General features: G+C 47.8%; 1 protein-coding gene across 2 annotated transcripts in view; it reads right to left on the bottom strand.

Moving 5' to 3' along the window:
- Positions 1–15,111, bottom strand: part of LOC138974150 (uncharacterized) — a 127,960-nt gene that overhangs the window by 13,736 nt on the left and 99,113 nt on the right. For both annotated transcript variants that reach the window (XM_070346848.1, XM_070346858.1), the window contains 7 exons: positions 14,841–14,958; positions 11,831–12,054; positions 11,273–11,413; positions 9,204–9,332; positions 8,214–8,318; positions 7,002–7,180; positions 4,771–4,928 (listed from right to left, as the gene is read on the bottom strand). In XM_070346848.1, the coding sequence (XP_070202949.1) occupies positions 4,771–4,928; positions 7,002–7,180; positions 8,214–8,318; positions 9,204–9,332; positions 11,273–11,413; positions 11,831–12,054; positions 14,841–14,958 (1,054 nt within the window). The remainder of the gene's footprint in view (positions 1–4,770; positions 4,929–7,001; positions 7,181–8,213; positions 8,319–9,203; positions 9,333–11,272; positions 11,414–11,830; positions 12,055–14,840; positions 14,959–15,111) is intronic.

The raw sequence follows: 15,111 nt of genomic DNA, 5'->3' as shown, positions 1-15,111 counted from the left end.
ATCCAGCGTCAAGTCTGAAGCGCCAGATTTCCGCAGTTCCGACCTCACAGTCTCCAAACGTGTAGGCGCAGGGCCTGCGGGTCTCTGTGCGGGATGCCTGTTCTTGGCTGAACGAGCTCTCCCCGCACTAGATTTAGAGGGATCGGAACTCCTTTTGCCAACAACAACAGATCTGGAAACCACTGCTGGGAAGGCCACCAGGGGGCTACCAGCAGCAGGAGCTCCGGACGATCCAGCTCGGCTTTCCTCACCACTCTGCTGAGCAGAGGAAAGGGAGGATATGCGTAGGCCTGAAGGCCGCTCCACGAGATCTCCAACGCAATGCTTGCCCAAGCTTCCGTGTCCGGAAAGGGAGACACGAAAATGGGAAGTCTCTTTGAAAACCTCGTTGCAAATAGATCGATCATGGGCTTCTCCACCTGTGCCCACAGGCGTTGGAGCGCCCCATGAGTGATCGTCCATTCGGTGTGCAACACCTGAGAGGACCTGCTGAGGGCATCCGCCAGTGCGTTGAGCTTGCCCGGAAGAAACTCTGCTGAGATCATGACCCGATGCGAGTGGCACCACACCAGAACCCCGCACGCCCTGTCTGACAGGGAAAACGACCGAGCTCCTCCCTGCTTGTTGATGTAAGCAGCGACAGTGGTATTGTCCGTGTGCAACCGGACATGTCTGCCGCCCACCAGAGGGAGAAACGCAAGCAAACCGAGGGCAACCGCCTCCAACTCCAGGCGATTGATATGCCAAAGACGCTGGGACTGAGTCCAAAGACCGGAGGCCGTCTGGCCCCCGATGTGAGCCCCCCACCCGGCCATTGACGCATCCGTAAATAGGTCTATGTCCGGAGGGGGCAGAGAGATGGGAACCCCCTGAGAGATCCAGTCTAGGTCCAACCACCGAGCAGTCGCGTGACTGAACCATCCCTGCGTGGGGACGATTTTGTCCCAATCCTGCGAAGCCGGCTCCCAGAGAGAGCTGAGCGCAGCCTGGAAAGGCCTCTTGTACACCCTCCCTAAGGGAACCAGAGTTGCCATAGATTCCATTTGGCCCAGAATCGAGGTAAGGACCCTCACCGAAGCCTGCTGGCTGCCAGCCACGGCCAAAATGAGAGCATGAAGCTTCTGAATTCTCTCCTGCGTAGGCCGGACCGTCCAAGCGACAGTGTCGAACACCATACCGAGGTAAACAAACCTCTGCGAGGGAGTCAATTCCGACTTCGCTTGGTTCACAGAGAACCCCAGGCTCAGAGCCCGGTTCAACACCACCTGAGTGTTCAAGTGGCACACTGATTGACTCTGATTCAGAATCAACCAGTCGTCGAGGTACGTCCGTAGACGAATACCTCTTTGCCTGATCAGCGCGGCCAACTGCCTGATCACCATAGTGAAAACCCACGGGGCCAGGGACAGCCCGAAGGGCAGAGCCCTGAATTGAAAGATCCGATGATCCCAGCGGAAACGAAGCCACTTTCTGTCCACTTGATGCATAAGGATATGAAAGTAGGCGTCCGTCAAATCCACCGAAGTCACCCAATCTCCCCGGCGTAGGGCCTCCCTGACCGAAGCTGGTGTTTCCATACGAAACTTGATCTTCCGAAGAAACTTGTTCAAGAACGAAAGATCGAGAACAGGCCTCCAGCGGCCCGACGCCTTGGGCACTACAAACAGGCGTCCGTAAAACCCCGGCGAGGAGTGATCCACAATCTCTTCTATAGCCTTCTTGGCCAAAAGAGACCTGATCTCTGTTTCTATGGCCACTCTGGCCTCTTGGCTGGCCGGAAAACGAAAGGGAGGAGGAACCCTGGTCAAGGGAGCCTTTTCCCCCTCCCACAACAGCCGGAATCCCGATCGCACCACCCGTAAAATCCTTTGGCTGTGCACTAACGCCTGCCACATGGAAATAGCCCTGGTGGGGCCCCCCGCCACCACAAGAGTGGGGGGAACAGGGGTGATGTGATCGGGAGAGCCTCATTGGGGGGAGGGCTTTCGAGCCCCACCCCTCCCCTTCCCGAACGAGGGTTTCTTAGGATAAGGAGCACCCTTAGCTGGTGCGGCCTTATCTCCCTGTTCCTTAGGACGAGAGGAGCTGTGCTGCTTCTTGTTCCAGAAAGGCTTAGAAGAAGACTGAGATTTCTTTGGGATTTTAAACGAAATCCCAACGAGATGTCTGTCTTTAGCCTCCTGAACTTCCCGCTGCCTTGCATCCAGGGCTACTCTACCCAGGAGAGAGCCCTCAACAAAAGGCGAGGAACGCAGCGAGTCCACAGTGGACTGCTGGGAAAAGCCTGCTTGAGAAAGCAGCAAATCACGCCGTGAAAAGACAGCATGAGCATACAGCCTCGCTGAAATGCTCATCCTCTCAGAATTCACCATCCCCAAAGCAGCAAGCAGTATGGAGATGTCACTGGCTGAGGCGTCTTCCCTGAGTCTAAAAGGCTCCAAAGAGCCAGCAACAGCTCGAGTAAGAGCTCGGAGCAAAGACTCTGCCATAGAAGCCAATTCAAGATCAAGACGCCCTATCTCCTCCAGAGAAGAGAGAGAAGCGTCCGAGAACGAGACCCCTTCCTTAGCAGAAGGTTGCTTTGGCAACAAGGCAAGCAACTCCGGCGGAATTGGCAAAGTTGCCCTCGGCAAAGCAAAAGTCTGAACAAAGTTCCTTGACTTCACATTCCAGTCCAGCTTTTTCTGCACTAACGGCGAAAAAGCCGTGGCCTGCGCGTTTGACGCTAGCCATGGATCGGCTGAAGCAGGCGCTGTATCATGAGCATGCAACAAAGGGAAAGGAGTCGGCGACAGACCGCTGCCCTGAGGGGCCGGTCGAGCCAAAAGTTGCGACATGTGATAAGCCACGGCAGGCGATTCCACAAAACGAAACGATTGTGAACTCTCCTGCGAAGGCCGAAAATCATTCGCAGCGGATGGTGGAAAAGAGACATCCTGTCCTGAATCCACCACCCCCTCCGGAAAGTAACGAGCTGCCACACAAGCCGCTCTTCTCATGGCTTGCCTAAACCCAAAAGGCAAGACTACACACTCCTCATCTTCCACAGAAGAATCCGAATCCCCAGCCTCTACAGTATCACTGTACACAGGAGGGGAGACAGGAGCAACAAAAGCGTGACCCGATCCCGCTTGCCACCCACCATCCCCCCACTGGGGTAGAAGGGTAGATAGTAGGCACAGAGGCCCGCCAAGAAGGAGGGGGGAGGGGGCCACCCAACAAAGCCGCGCCAGGCCCATTGTCGGTAGACCGCTGACAGGGCGCTTGGCCCCAACAGTCAAAACCAGTCTGGCCAGTTTGAGCTACCCCGCCCGCTGCATGCGGTGGGAGTTGGCTCGTAGCTGCAGCAAGCGAACCCTGCGAGGGGTAAGACTGAGTGAGAGGCGAGACCGTGAAAGGCCGCCCCCACCCGTCAACCTGCTGTAGTCCCGTTGCCCCACCACCCCACCACCCCTGCTGGGGAGAGGGGCGGCTGCTAGCAGTGGACAATAGCGGCACTGACTGAGACGCCAGTCCAACAGCGGACACCCGATCATGCCCGGCGGGCGAGAAAGGGTGAGCCGCTACACCAGCCCCCACCCAGTCCCGCCCAGTGGGTGGGAAAGAGTGAGAAGCTGACACAGCCCCCTGCCCCCAGTGGGACAAGGTGGGACCAAGCCCAGGCTGTGACTTACCATGCCCCCTCTCTCCCTCTCCCACAAGGGGAGAGAGCTGACTTCCCACTGCAGTGTTGCTAAAAGCAAGCTGAGCGGGAAGAGAAAGAGAGGAAGCAGACCCCCTCTCCTTACGGAGAGAGTGTTCGAGCGCAACCGCAGCACTACCAGAGGCAGAGAGGGAAGGCCCGAACTGGTCAGGTGCACCAAGCAAGTGCGCAGAAGAAATGGCCGCCCGGCCACCCCCCCCATCCGCAGGAGTCGCCGGAGTCGACGACGACGACGACCCCAGCCAAGCCAGGGAGGAAGGATCCCCTACCGCCGGAGGCAGAGGAGGGACCCCAGAGCGAGACGCAAACTGTTGAGAAATAAAATCAAACAATTCGGACTTTAACGAGCCCAGGGCTGAAGGCCCCGGCTCCTCACCCCCATCAGGGGACGCGAGCTGTGAACGAACGGAACCCGTCCTCGGAGGGATAGGAACATCAAACGAAGTGCTATTTGACGGATCTTCTACCCGCATAATAGGCAAATCAACGTTCTTGGCTTTACCCTTAGCTTTAGCTTTCTTAACTGGGCTAAGAGCCTTGTCGCCTTCCAGTCTCGCACTCAGTTTAGCTTTGTTGTCGGCCATTTTAAGACCGGCGAAAAACAGTCACCCAGAACAAAATTATCTGCGTGCGTGTTCAAAACAAAGCTATCAACATTTACATTCCAAACGTAAAAAGGAAAGATCTCACCCAAAAGGTAGACGGACAGGTAGACCCCCAAGAACCGGCTAGTCTCACGGACGAGCAGGCATGTGAAGGCCAAAAGTGAGAGCGAAATTCGGACACGTCCACCGTGTGTTGTCGAAAGTCGAGAATGATTATTACGGATGCTGGCGCTCACGTAGTGCGCAGGGTGTTATGGGTAACCGAGCAAGGTCAGGCCATAGCAACGGCTATGGCGTCGCTTTTAGCTTGGTTACCACCCTACTAAGGGCAGGTAATTTGAGAGGTTTTTCGACATCTAGCATGTGGGACTAAAGTCAATGCATTCATAAGAATTGGAGTAAGAATATGTGATTAAATTGGGGGGTCTTAAAAGGGGGGGTTCAACAGTACACATCACTTACCCTTCAAGCTTGAACACAGCATGGGCAGCAGTCTTAATGTCACCGTAAGTGGAGGAGATGATGCGTGAAGGATCGAACCAGTTCATCTTGTTTGTGCCACGGGCATCGAAAATGATGTTAGCCTTCTCCTGTCCCTTATTCCACACAGACACCTTCACCTGGTGAAGACATGTCATAGCATCATGGTAAATGCATTTACATGTCACGTGAACACCAAGAGACCTAACTGCTGCTGGAACAACAGAACACAACAATAATGTCTTTCTTTCAAGCAAAATGGGAATCATTCTGGCCTCGTAGTGGAGATAACAATTACTGATGAGAGCACAAACCCTCTCATCCCCCATTGCTCAGGTCCTCCATCTTTTGCTGCCCTCACGGCTTTTGATGTATGCGTGTTTATGTGGTATCAGCCATCTGCACTTATGGTAGAATGACCAAGATCTTTAATGTGCCATTGTGGTGACACGGGGGTGGGAGATGGATACCGTCTCTGGGTCTGCACATAAAGTTGACCCGTGTCCGGCCCGGCCCGGATTCGAACCAGCGACCTTTCGATCACAAGTCCAGTGCTCTACCACATGAGCTACCCGGGCCCCCTGAGCAACCAAACCAAACTATTTATGCTTTTATACTGGACAGCTATAGTTTCCACTGGGGGAAAAAAAAAAGTTGTTTGAAACAAGCTATCAAATAGAAAAGTTACCTTCATTTTCAGACTCTCTTTCTTTTCTCACATCTGATTTTCTTACATTTTTTGAAGTGACGAAGTATACAGTGGAAACCTCCCCTTTTAAGACCCTCCTATTTAAGACTCCCTCCTTGTTCTCTCTGAATTTCTGTTCATAACCTCTGTAAAATTACCCCAATTTTAAGACTCAGCCGTTTCTCTCTGAATTTCTGTTAATAACCTCTGTAAAATTACCCCAATTTTAAGACTCAGCCGTTTTTCTGTCAGAATTTCTGTTAACCCCTTCACTGCCCACCCCGTATGTAATACGTGGTCACTTTTGGTTTGTCGTACGCCCATAACCGTATCTCATACGTGGGATTTGTGTCACCAACATTTCAGGACATTTCTGAAAACTAAATGGGAGGTAACCACTGTCCAAGTACTTGTAGGGGTTCTAAACACAGTTCTTTCCCATAGGCCGTTCGGATAAGTTACTAAAGTTGCTACCACGTTCTACCACGTGTTGAAAACTGTGTTAGCATTCTCGCCATTCACAATGGCGGCCGAAAGTCCGACCTCAACTCGTAGACCTGTTTTCAAGCGATACAGTGTTCTGGAAGCTCTACAAGAAGTGATTTATAGATTACCACACAGAAGAATACTTTTATGGGCTGTAATGTGAGTACCTGATGTTTGACACCAGTTTTAGCAGTGTTTTGTGTGGTTTTACGTGCTGCAATGTGTGTCACTGTGTGTGTGTAAGTCCGGAAACTGTAATTTTTGACGAAAATGGTCATTATATCAATTTTTACTATAACAATCACAAACAAAGTCCAATGATCATGTCATCCTATAATAGCCAAGGGTATAAGCAAAACACATGCCAAAGATCTAAGAGATATCTCAATAAATGATCGAGCAGTGAACAGATTAGTGAACCTACCGAAGAAAGCGAAATTTTGCCCTGGCACACAGCAATACCAAAATGCTGTTATACTGTGGCAGTGAAGAGGTTAATAACCTCTGTAAAATTACCCCAATTTTAAGACTCAGCCGTTTTTCTCTCAGAATTTCTGTTAATAACCTCTGTAAAATTACCCCAATTTTAAGACTCGGCCCTTTCTCTCTCTGAATTTCTGTTAATAACCTCTGTAAAATTACCCCAATTTTAAGACTCAGCCGTTTTTCTCTCTGAATTTCTGTTAATAACCTCTGTAAAATTACCCCAATTTTAAGACTTAGCCCTTTCTCTCTCTGAATTTCTGTTAATAACCTCTGTAAAATTACCCCCATTTTAAGACTCAGCCGTTTCTCTGTCAGAATTTCTGTTAATAACCTCTGTAAAATTACCCCCATTTTAAGACTCAGCCGTTTTTAAGACCCGCTTTTCTCAGATTTGTTGAGGTCTTAAAAGGGGGGTTCCACTGTACTCCACAGTACCCCATAGACCACAGTACCCCATAGACCACAGTACCCCATAGACCACAGTACCCCATAGACCACAGTACCCCACTGTACCCCATAGACCACAGTACCCCACAGTACCCCATAGACAAACCTGGTCAAAGCTACAGGTGTCCCAGTAGTTGGAGAGGGCTGACTTGTAATGGCCAGGGAACTCGTCAGTAGGGGCCATGGCGCGAGAGTTGTTGGCGTTGCGAGTGTCAGGACCGGCCCACAGACGGAACAGGTCGTCGTTGGGAACGCCATGCACTCCCTTGAGCAGCGTCACCCAACCTGAAGGCAAAGTGAAACATGGTGTGATGGAGACTGATTTAAGAGAGGTGGGTTTTACCGAGTGTCCCAATTCCATTTCTTTCCTCTTTTTGAAGGCTGTCCTTATGTTGAGACTGAAGTCGACTTCGCGCAGTGTTTTACTACAAATTAAGGGCCCAATCTTTGTGCAGCCAGCTTGACTTTGCCCATTTAATATAAGCGCTCGCTTGAGTTTGTGTCCCTATTGTTTCTCGTTTGATTATTGTATCATGTTTAATTGAATAAACCTTGTGTGACTAGGGTTCTGAAGAGAAATAAAGCAGAAAAGAAAGCAGATTTTCCCAGCAAAATTTGTATCCAGATTTCTTTGTGAATACTACAGTGGTGAGTGTCGCAACAGAACACCTTTAGGGGCAGCCAAGAGTGAACTATCACTGCTGGCGTACTTTCATGAGAGGGATACTTTGGTATTGAGGGATACTTTGGCTACGTTAATCAATGAACTAACAGCCAACATTGTTGTTCATCTGGAGCTTTTCTCCCACAGGAGGGGCCTCCCATTACAGGTACAGCTACATCGTATTTAATCAGCACCTAGATGGGTGAAACTTTACCTTCAGTACCATGATTTCTTTTCTTTCTTTCTTTATTTGGTGTTTAACGTCGTTTTCAACCACGAAGGTTATATCGCGACGGGGAAAGGGGGGGAGATGGGATAGAGCCACTTGTTAATTGTTTCTTGTTCACAAAAGCACTAATCAAAAAATTGCTCCAGGGGCTTCAGTACCATGATACAATAACAAGGTTGCAACACATCACCAAACCAACATTTGTTCTGACTAAACCGAGCCTAAATGTGAGAAACAAAGGGACGTAAGCACTCTAAATGTGCAATAAGATAAGTGAGAGTTATGCAGAACCAATCTCCTGGCACTTTAGAGAATAACAAACATTGAAACGAAGAAGCGACTTTTATCCCGATTAATTCAGATAAACCAAGCATATTTTGTTTCAGACAGATACAGGGGTCTCCTTCTGCATGTGTTCACATTACCACTTGGGCTCTTGGCTCCGATCTGTGAACCCTGTCCTCCCACCACACCAGACAGACCAGTGCTGTGTCCGGAAATGCCAGCCCCTCCGGCGCCGACGGCTTTGCCTGGGTGGACAGACAGACAGACAGAAAACTTTCAGCATGTGAAAGCTGAGTGTTGGCGACTCACCCTCAATATCTATAGGCTTGGCTGTTGAGCTAGATGCTACTGCCGTTGTCTGACCTGCTGGGTGAGAGAATTAGCAGACCTCACATGAAACCCATCGCCCCGATGCAGCGTAAAGCAAGCAAAACTCCACACACACAATCATTTCCATCATGTTCATGCATTGTATATGTTTGGACAGAAGTCAGACAGACTGAAGCACAGCACACTGATGCATGCGCACAAGCAAGCACGCACGCACGCACGCACACACACACGTACGCATGCACGCACGCACACACACACACACAGAATCCTGAAATCACAACAGTGATGCAAGTAAGGGAGGCAAGCACAAAGATTTTAAGAGCAAATGAACCTATTATTTTTGTCTTCATCATTCACGTTATTACCACCCAGTGATACCTCCAACAGGAGGACACCTTTAAGATCATTCAAGTGTCTCCATAATGCAGGTGGCCTTTCATGAAAGGGATATTTAGGTTCAACTCATTGACAATGTCATTGTCCCTTACTGGGAGCTGTCCTCTCATCCTAGGGACCTAACATTTCAAGCACCACTTTACTACTACAGTCAAACCTGACCCGGCGACTACCTCTTCATAATGACCGCCTGCCGGTTACGACCACCCCAAAGGATCCCCGACAAGTTTCTTTCTAGGTAATTCATCTCTTAATTCATAGCCACCTTCAGTCTTTTACCATCACTTTTGGTTGGTTCCTTAGGTGGTCGATCGTTATTGACAGGTTTGATTGTACTAGCTGCTGTTGTTGCTGTCTCTAATACAAAAAAAAAGAAAGAAAGCCAGCCAGGCGGCTCTTACTGCAGAATCCACACGTGTCATTGCAGTTCTTCCTGGCCCACTCTGCGTAGGGCGGCTCACAGGCGTACTTGCCGTAGCTCAGACAGTCGGTCAGCACGTCTCTACAGCCGTTGGTGGTTTGGGGCGGAGCTGCGCATCAAAAATCATTGGATCAGCACAATCTTGGCAAAACTGTGCATCAAAAATCATTGGATCAGCACAATCTAGTTAAAACTGTGCATCAAAACACATTGGATCAGCACAATCTAGTCAAAACTATTCAGACTACAGTGAAACGTCTGTTACCCTGTTGCACAATCATTTCGTCTCTATTCAGAGCACTGACACCCCATTTTGTTCTTAGATCTCTGTTACATCTCCAAACATTGGAGAAAATTCGGTCTTAGAAAGGAGGCAGTCTAATATTAGAGGTAAAGTGCAGACTTCATGAAGCAAGGTTTCATTTACTGGTGCGCCTTGCACCATTGGCGCATAACATCTCAAAATGTCCCATGGAATTCCCTTCAGTGCGTCAAAGGGCACACTGAGATAACGTACCACTGTGCCACCCCATGCACACTTTTCACGGGAGGACCGGTCGTGTTCGAAAAGAACTAAGCAAAAGCGCGCGCCAAGCAGAGCAACTTACAAGTTTGTGAAACGAGTTGTGTTTGGCTTTTCAAGTGTAATTCATTAGTATTCAACCAATCCTGCGAACTATCTGTGCGGCACCGATCTGTGCTTGCGCGTTTACCTCTGTGGAAACTGTCAACACACGCGATATCGATCGAAACACAGACCAACATAATTAAGCAATGCCTCCAAAGAAAAAAGTAGTTATTTCCCGGTCAAGGAAAGATATTCTTTCAACTGCCTCGACCATCAACCTCAGGTGTTGTACGCATTGAAACAACAGAAGAAGATGGCGTCGAAAGGGGCAAAATTGTCGAACAACTTGCTTCTATTTTGTCTTGTTTCTCTCTTTCTCTCTCTTACACACACACACACACACACACACACACACACACACACACACACACACACACACACACACACACACACACACACACACACACACACACTAACCTGATACACTGGCACATTCGCAAATCATCATATGGCACCACTATTATGCATCTTTTGACAAAAGCATTTTCAGACCGCCTATATCCTGCTTTGCACTTTTTGCCTTCGACTATGTAATGTCCCATCAAAATTTGGTTGAGGGGGACAAATGTCCCATTGTCTTTTTCTTTCAGGCTAAACCCTGTGAAGAGAACATTTTGGGAACTAAGGTCTTGAATTAGATGGTCTTAAACCAGAGGCTTTGCTGTATCATAATTAAAGTTCAAGATCAATCAGCAAAGAAATGTAAAAATCTTCAACAAATCTAACATGCAAAAAACTGTATGACAAAACTAGTACTGTAGTAGCCAAAGCACAGGATGTGATTTTTTGTCTCCCATTTTAAAGTTGTATGCAGCATTAATTTCTTTACGGCGAGATTTGAAATTCATACAAATGCACCTAAAAATCTTTCTCATGGATGCTGCAGTTTAACATATACTAACTGGTTATACACATGTCTGGCTAAGGATTTGTACAATCAATCAATCAGTACATACATCCAATGCAGAGATATTGCTAGGATTTCATGCAAATCTGCCAAAATCGCCGTAAAAGTGTCAGCAATTATCAAAAGTTTGTGGCAGTCTTTGTGTCATGAAACTTTTCACCATCTCTGCTGAAGTGACGGCAAAGTTTTTGGATTTGAAATAAGTTTTGTGGTTTCACCAACTGTACTTTGTTTCGCAAACTACGGACGCTGTAAGACATCCCTGCATTGATTTAAGTGAAGAGGGCTGGACCAACTGTATGTATGAGAGGGAGGGGCTTCCAAAATTAGGCAGGGGTTCAGGGGTTCAGGGGCTGGCCACATGCTGTTGAAATTTAGAATTTGAAAGGGGCATTTGGGGTCTCTAGTGAGAAAAAAAGGTACATTTTCCAGGTAAGGAGGGACTTCTGGAACCCAAAATCCTCCCCCCCTCCGATCCAGCCCTGGCGAGCAGCAAAAAATTGGGAAGACCTACTCGTAGGACAGAGGTTGCAGTGTTTGGCGCAGTTCTGTCTGGCCCACTGTTCGTACTGTCCTGTGCAGGCATCCTGTGCATACTGCTGGCAGTTGGTCAGCTTGTCTTCACACACCTTGGGGGTCGCTGATGTTGTGGACTCTGTCCACAAGAACACAAATGTTATCAAATGTTGCAACTGCCTTTACATGTACGTTACAGCCATGCAAATGAAAAGCACTGTTTTAAAAACTTGACTCTTAAAACAAGCTAAATCCCAATGACTTGCCAGATCAGAAATCTACACCCATTAACCTGACCCTTAGCCTTCCACAAAACGATCCCAAATCATTGACTCACTGTTGGTATCTGCTGTAGCTAGTAAGTGAAGCTTTCATCTCAGTTCAGGTTTCTAGGGCTTACTCCTTGTCACTTGTTCAAATCTAACACGAACACACAGAAACAAACACACAGACACAGAACCACACACACACACACACACACACACACACACACCAAACCATCTCCTCCCCTACCCAACCCCCTCCCACACACACACATAAATCAAGCCCAACTCACCACCGCACTTTACGTAACCACAGAAGTGAGGGCAGTTTCTCCTGGCCCAGGGTTCATACTGGCCGGTGCAGGAGTCCTTGCCGTAGTCTGGGCAGTTGACCAAGGGGTCCTTGCAAGTGGGGTCCACCGTGGTGACCACAGCGGGGCAGGACAGCAGGTCGCAGCAGCCCTGAGGATCCTTCACCAGTTTGCATCCGCTGGGCACTGACGTGAACTTGGAACACCTGGGACAGAACACATTGTTGAAAGACAATGTTCGGAAATCGAAAATTTTCAATTCATTTATATACTTACCCAACTGACATATCAGCATTGACTTCAGTCTAAGTGCTAAGACGCTGAAACTACAATGACCCTGTTAAGGGGAGCTAACCCCTAAAAAAGGCTGTGGCCCGTTGCCATGGCTAGGCGTTGGGCAGGGTTACCTCCCCATAGTGACCGTAATCCCGGTGAACAACACAGTGTTGATAGACGATGTTCGGAAATAACTCTGTCACATGTGTATGGGTTGTGAAAAAGTGAATACTCTTGCTTTTGTTGAGTCAAACTTTTCCATGGGAAAATATAGGCCAGTCACTGGCGTGGGTGTGTCTGAAACACATGGACTGACATGGAGCATGTGTAGAAAGCTTGTCTCACTAAAAGCAGGAGTATTCACTTTTTCGCAACGATCATACAACCCTGGCAGAGTTATTTTGAGAGTAAATCTAATGATATGAGATGTACTCCGTTGGTTGAGGGAAAAACTGCTTGAGCTCACCCACATCCACCGACAACAAAGAAGTGGATGAGCCAGGTTCCCCCCTATTACTACTTGTCATCATTTTCACGAGTTTTCATTCACAAGCACCTGGGAAATAAATCTCATGTTCCCCGGGGAATAAATCCCCGGTTACCATAGTTGCAGGAAGCCCTATTACATGGATAATCAAAAGCAAACCCAATAGAAACGCTCGAGGATTCTTCGGCTCTTTTCATTGGCGTTTCCCCAGACCTAAACAGACGACACTGCTTCGCCAAGTTCCAAATACGAACTGGCAAACTGGCAAATGTAAACAAAAAACAAAACTACCTCATCAAAGGTCATACATTTATGCTTTATCGCAAACAAATGAAACCTATCGATATGTTTTATCTTCTCACAAAGTCATGGAGTGCGTGTATCTCTGTTTGGAGAAACACGAACGAAAGTTTAAGTCAAACCAATTGACCCCTCACACACACATTTTGACCCGTGCACAAGACGTTGTATCGATAAACTACGCGCAAATAAAAAAATAATAATAACAAAGCAAAGAACATAGCAACAAGAAATGAAGACATCTGACAAAGCCGAGCAAGCAGAATGACAAGTCTTATGAAAAACAGAGAGGCAATGAGAAACAAGATCGCGATTATCTTTCCTTCGCGGCACGACGCAAATCGTTTGTGTCCTTTGACCCAATTCGTGCAGTGCTGCACGATGCAAATCTTCTGTGACCTTTGACTCAACGTAGCTTCAATATTCGATTACTAATATTTACCACTGAAAACCGAGGGGTGGAATACCGAGAGGGGCAGGGTGGTAGGGCGATGGTGAAATGTAATGAAGAGACACGTGTAGCAATAAGAGAAAACAGATTCTGCAATAACACAAACAAGAACAAAAAACCCAACACTGACCTAGACCTATATGAATATTTAATCAATAATATGATCGTCTGCGTTGCAGGTGTGCAAGTGAAGGGTTGGGGGGTGTAACTTGATCATTAATTTGTGTGTGTCAGTGTTTGTGTTCATGGACTGATTGTGAGGGAGGGGGAGGGTGGGGTGGGGTGTGTTTCAGGTTTTGGTGTGTGTATGAAACGAGCAAAACAATACCCACACCACAAAATCTTGGAGGCAAAAAACACTCGCCGTCGCATCATTTTGTCCGCACAATATTATATGCACCAACAACCGGAAAGAAAGGTGACAATGGAAAAAGACTCATCTTTGCTTCCTGCGATTCCTTGCCCCCGACTCGAACGTCGCACGATAATCCACATAACAGATCTGTTGTGAGATGGTCAACGCTGACTGTGCAAGCAAATCACCTCGTTTGAAATACGACAATCCCATCGAATGCAACATGTGGGCACTATCGTCTCAAAGGCGCTTGCTGTTGCTTTCACACACCACTCTGTAGTCGGAACCTACAGAACTTCGCATCCTCAAACCTGACATACTTGTCTCAACATTATAAACTCAAATCACACACAGTAAGTTGCTTTCGCACGCCAGCTTTGAACAACGTGCTGGGGCCCCGAACATGCATTATAATAACAGAACTCGCGTTTCAAACCATGGCTCCCTGTGTTGATTTTTCACTTAATGTTGAACCACCAAAATGATGACAAAAACGATGTTTGATGGTTTATTGCCAGACAAGCTTTTTTGTCGGTCCTCGGGGGGCATATCGACTTTTGTTTCATATTTATTGACCGCGGCCTTCGGCCTTGGTCAATAAATATGAAACAAAAGACGATATGCTCCCCCTCGGACCGACAAAAAAGCTGGTCTGTCAACAACCCATCAAACATCTTATAATGTCCCTACAACCCTCTTCAGAAGGTCTAGGACATGGCGAAAGGCGGCTGCCCTGGCACAACCACGCCGGTCACACTAACGCAGTGTAAACAACACCTGCCAGGGATTAAAAAAAAAGGTATACAAAACCAAAAAAGTTGCCAAAATTCTTCCTGGGATGGAACAACTCCCACCCCTGTATACAGTCACTTGTTTGTGATCCAGCATTCCACACACACACACACACACACACACACACACACACACACACACACACACACACACACACACACTCTTGCAAGCATGCACACACACACACAAAGTAGACAGACAATGCATAAGCAAGTACGCAAACACATCTTCACACAAACATTCTCTCTTTTCCTCTCTCTCTCTCTCCCCCAAAATAAATTCCATCCCCCCCAGAACCTGAAACGCACGAAAGGTGCAGAGCGTAACTTACTTGGGTTTGCAGAGGAACTGTCTCTTGATATCATCTTCACAGCTGCAGGTGAAGTCACAGCCATCGTCCCATGTGTCACCTTGCCTGTACAGGCTGCCCTTGTACACACAGCCAGGCTCTGTGAGACCACAACACGCAGCACTATAGTATTCCACATTGCTTAGGCCTCAAAAAACAACAATTTTGTTTTCAACGACAAAGCCACAAAAGTTAGACTCAGTAGGTCGGTTAATTTATATATATTTTTTCTTTAATTGAAGTTTTGTATTTT

Source organism: Littorina saxatilis, linkage group LG1, assembly GCF_037325665.1.
Source record: "Littorina saxatilis isolate snail1 linkage group LG1, US_GU_Lsax_2.0, whole genome shotgun sequence".
NCBI classification, from domain to species: domain Eukaryota; kingdom Metazoa; phylum Mollusca; class Gastropoda; order Littorinimorpha; family Littorinidae; genus Littorina; species Littorina saxatilis.
This window is presented reverse-complemented; position numbering and strand designations above follow the sequence as displayed.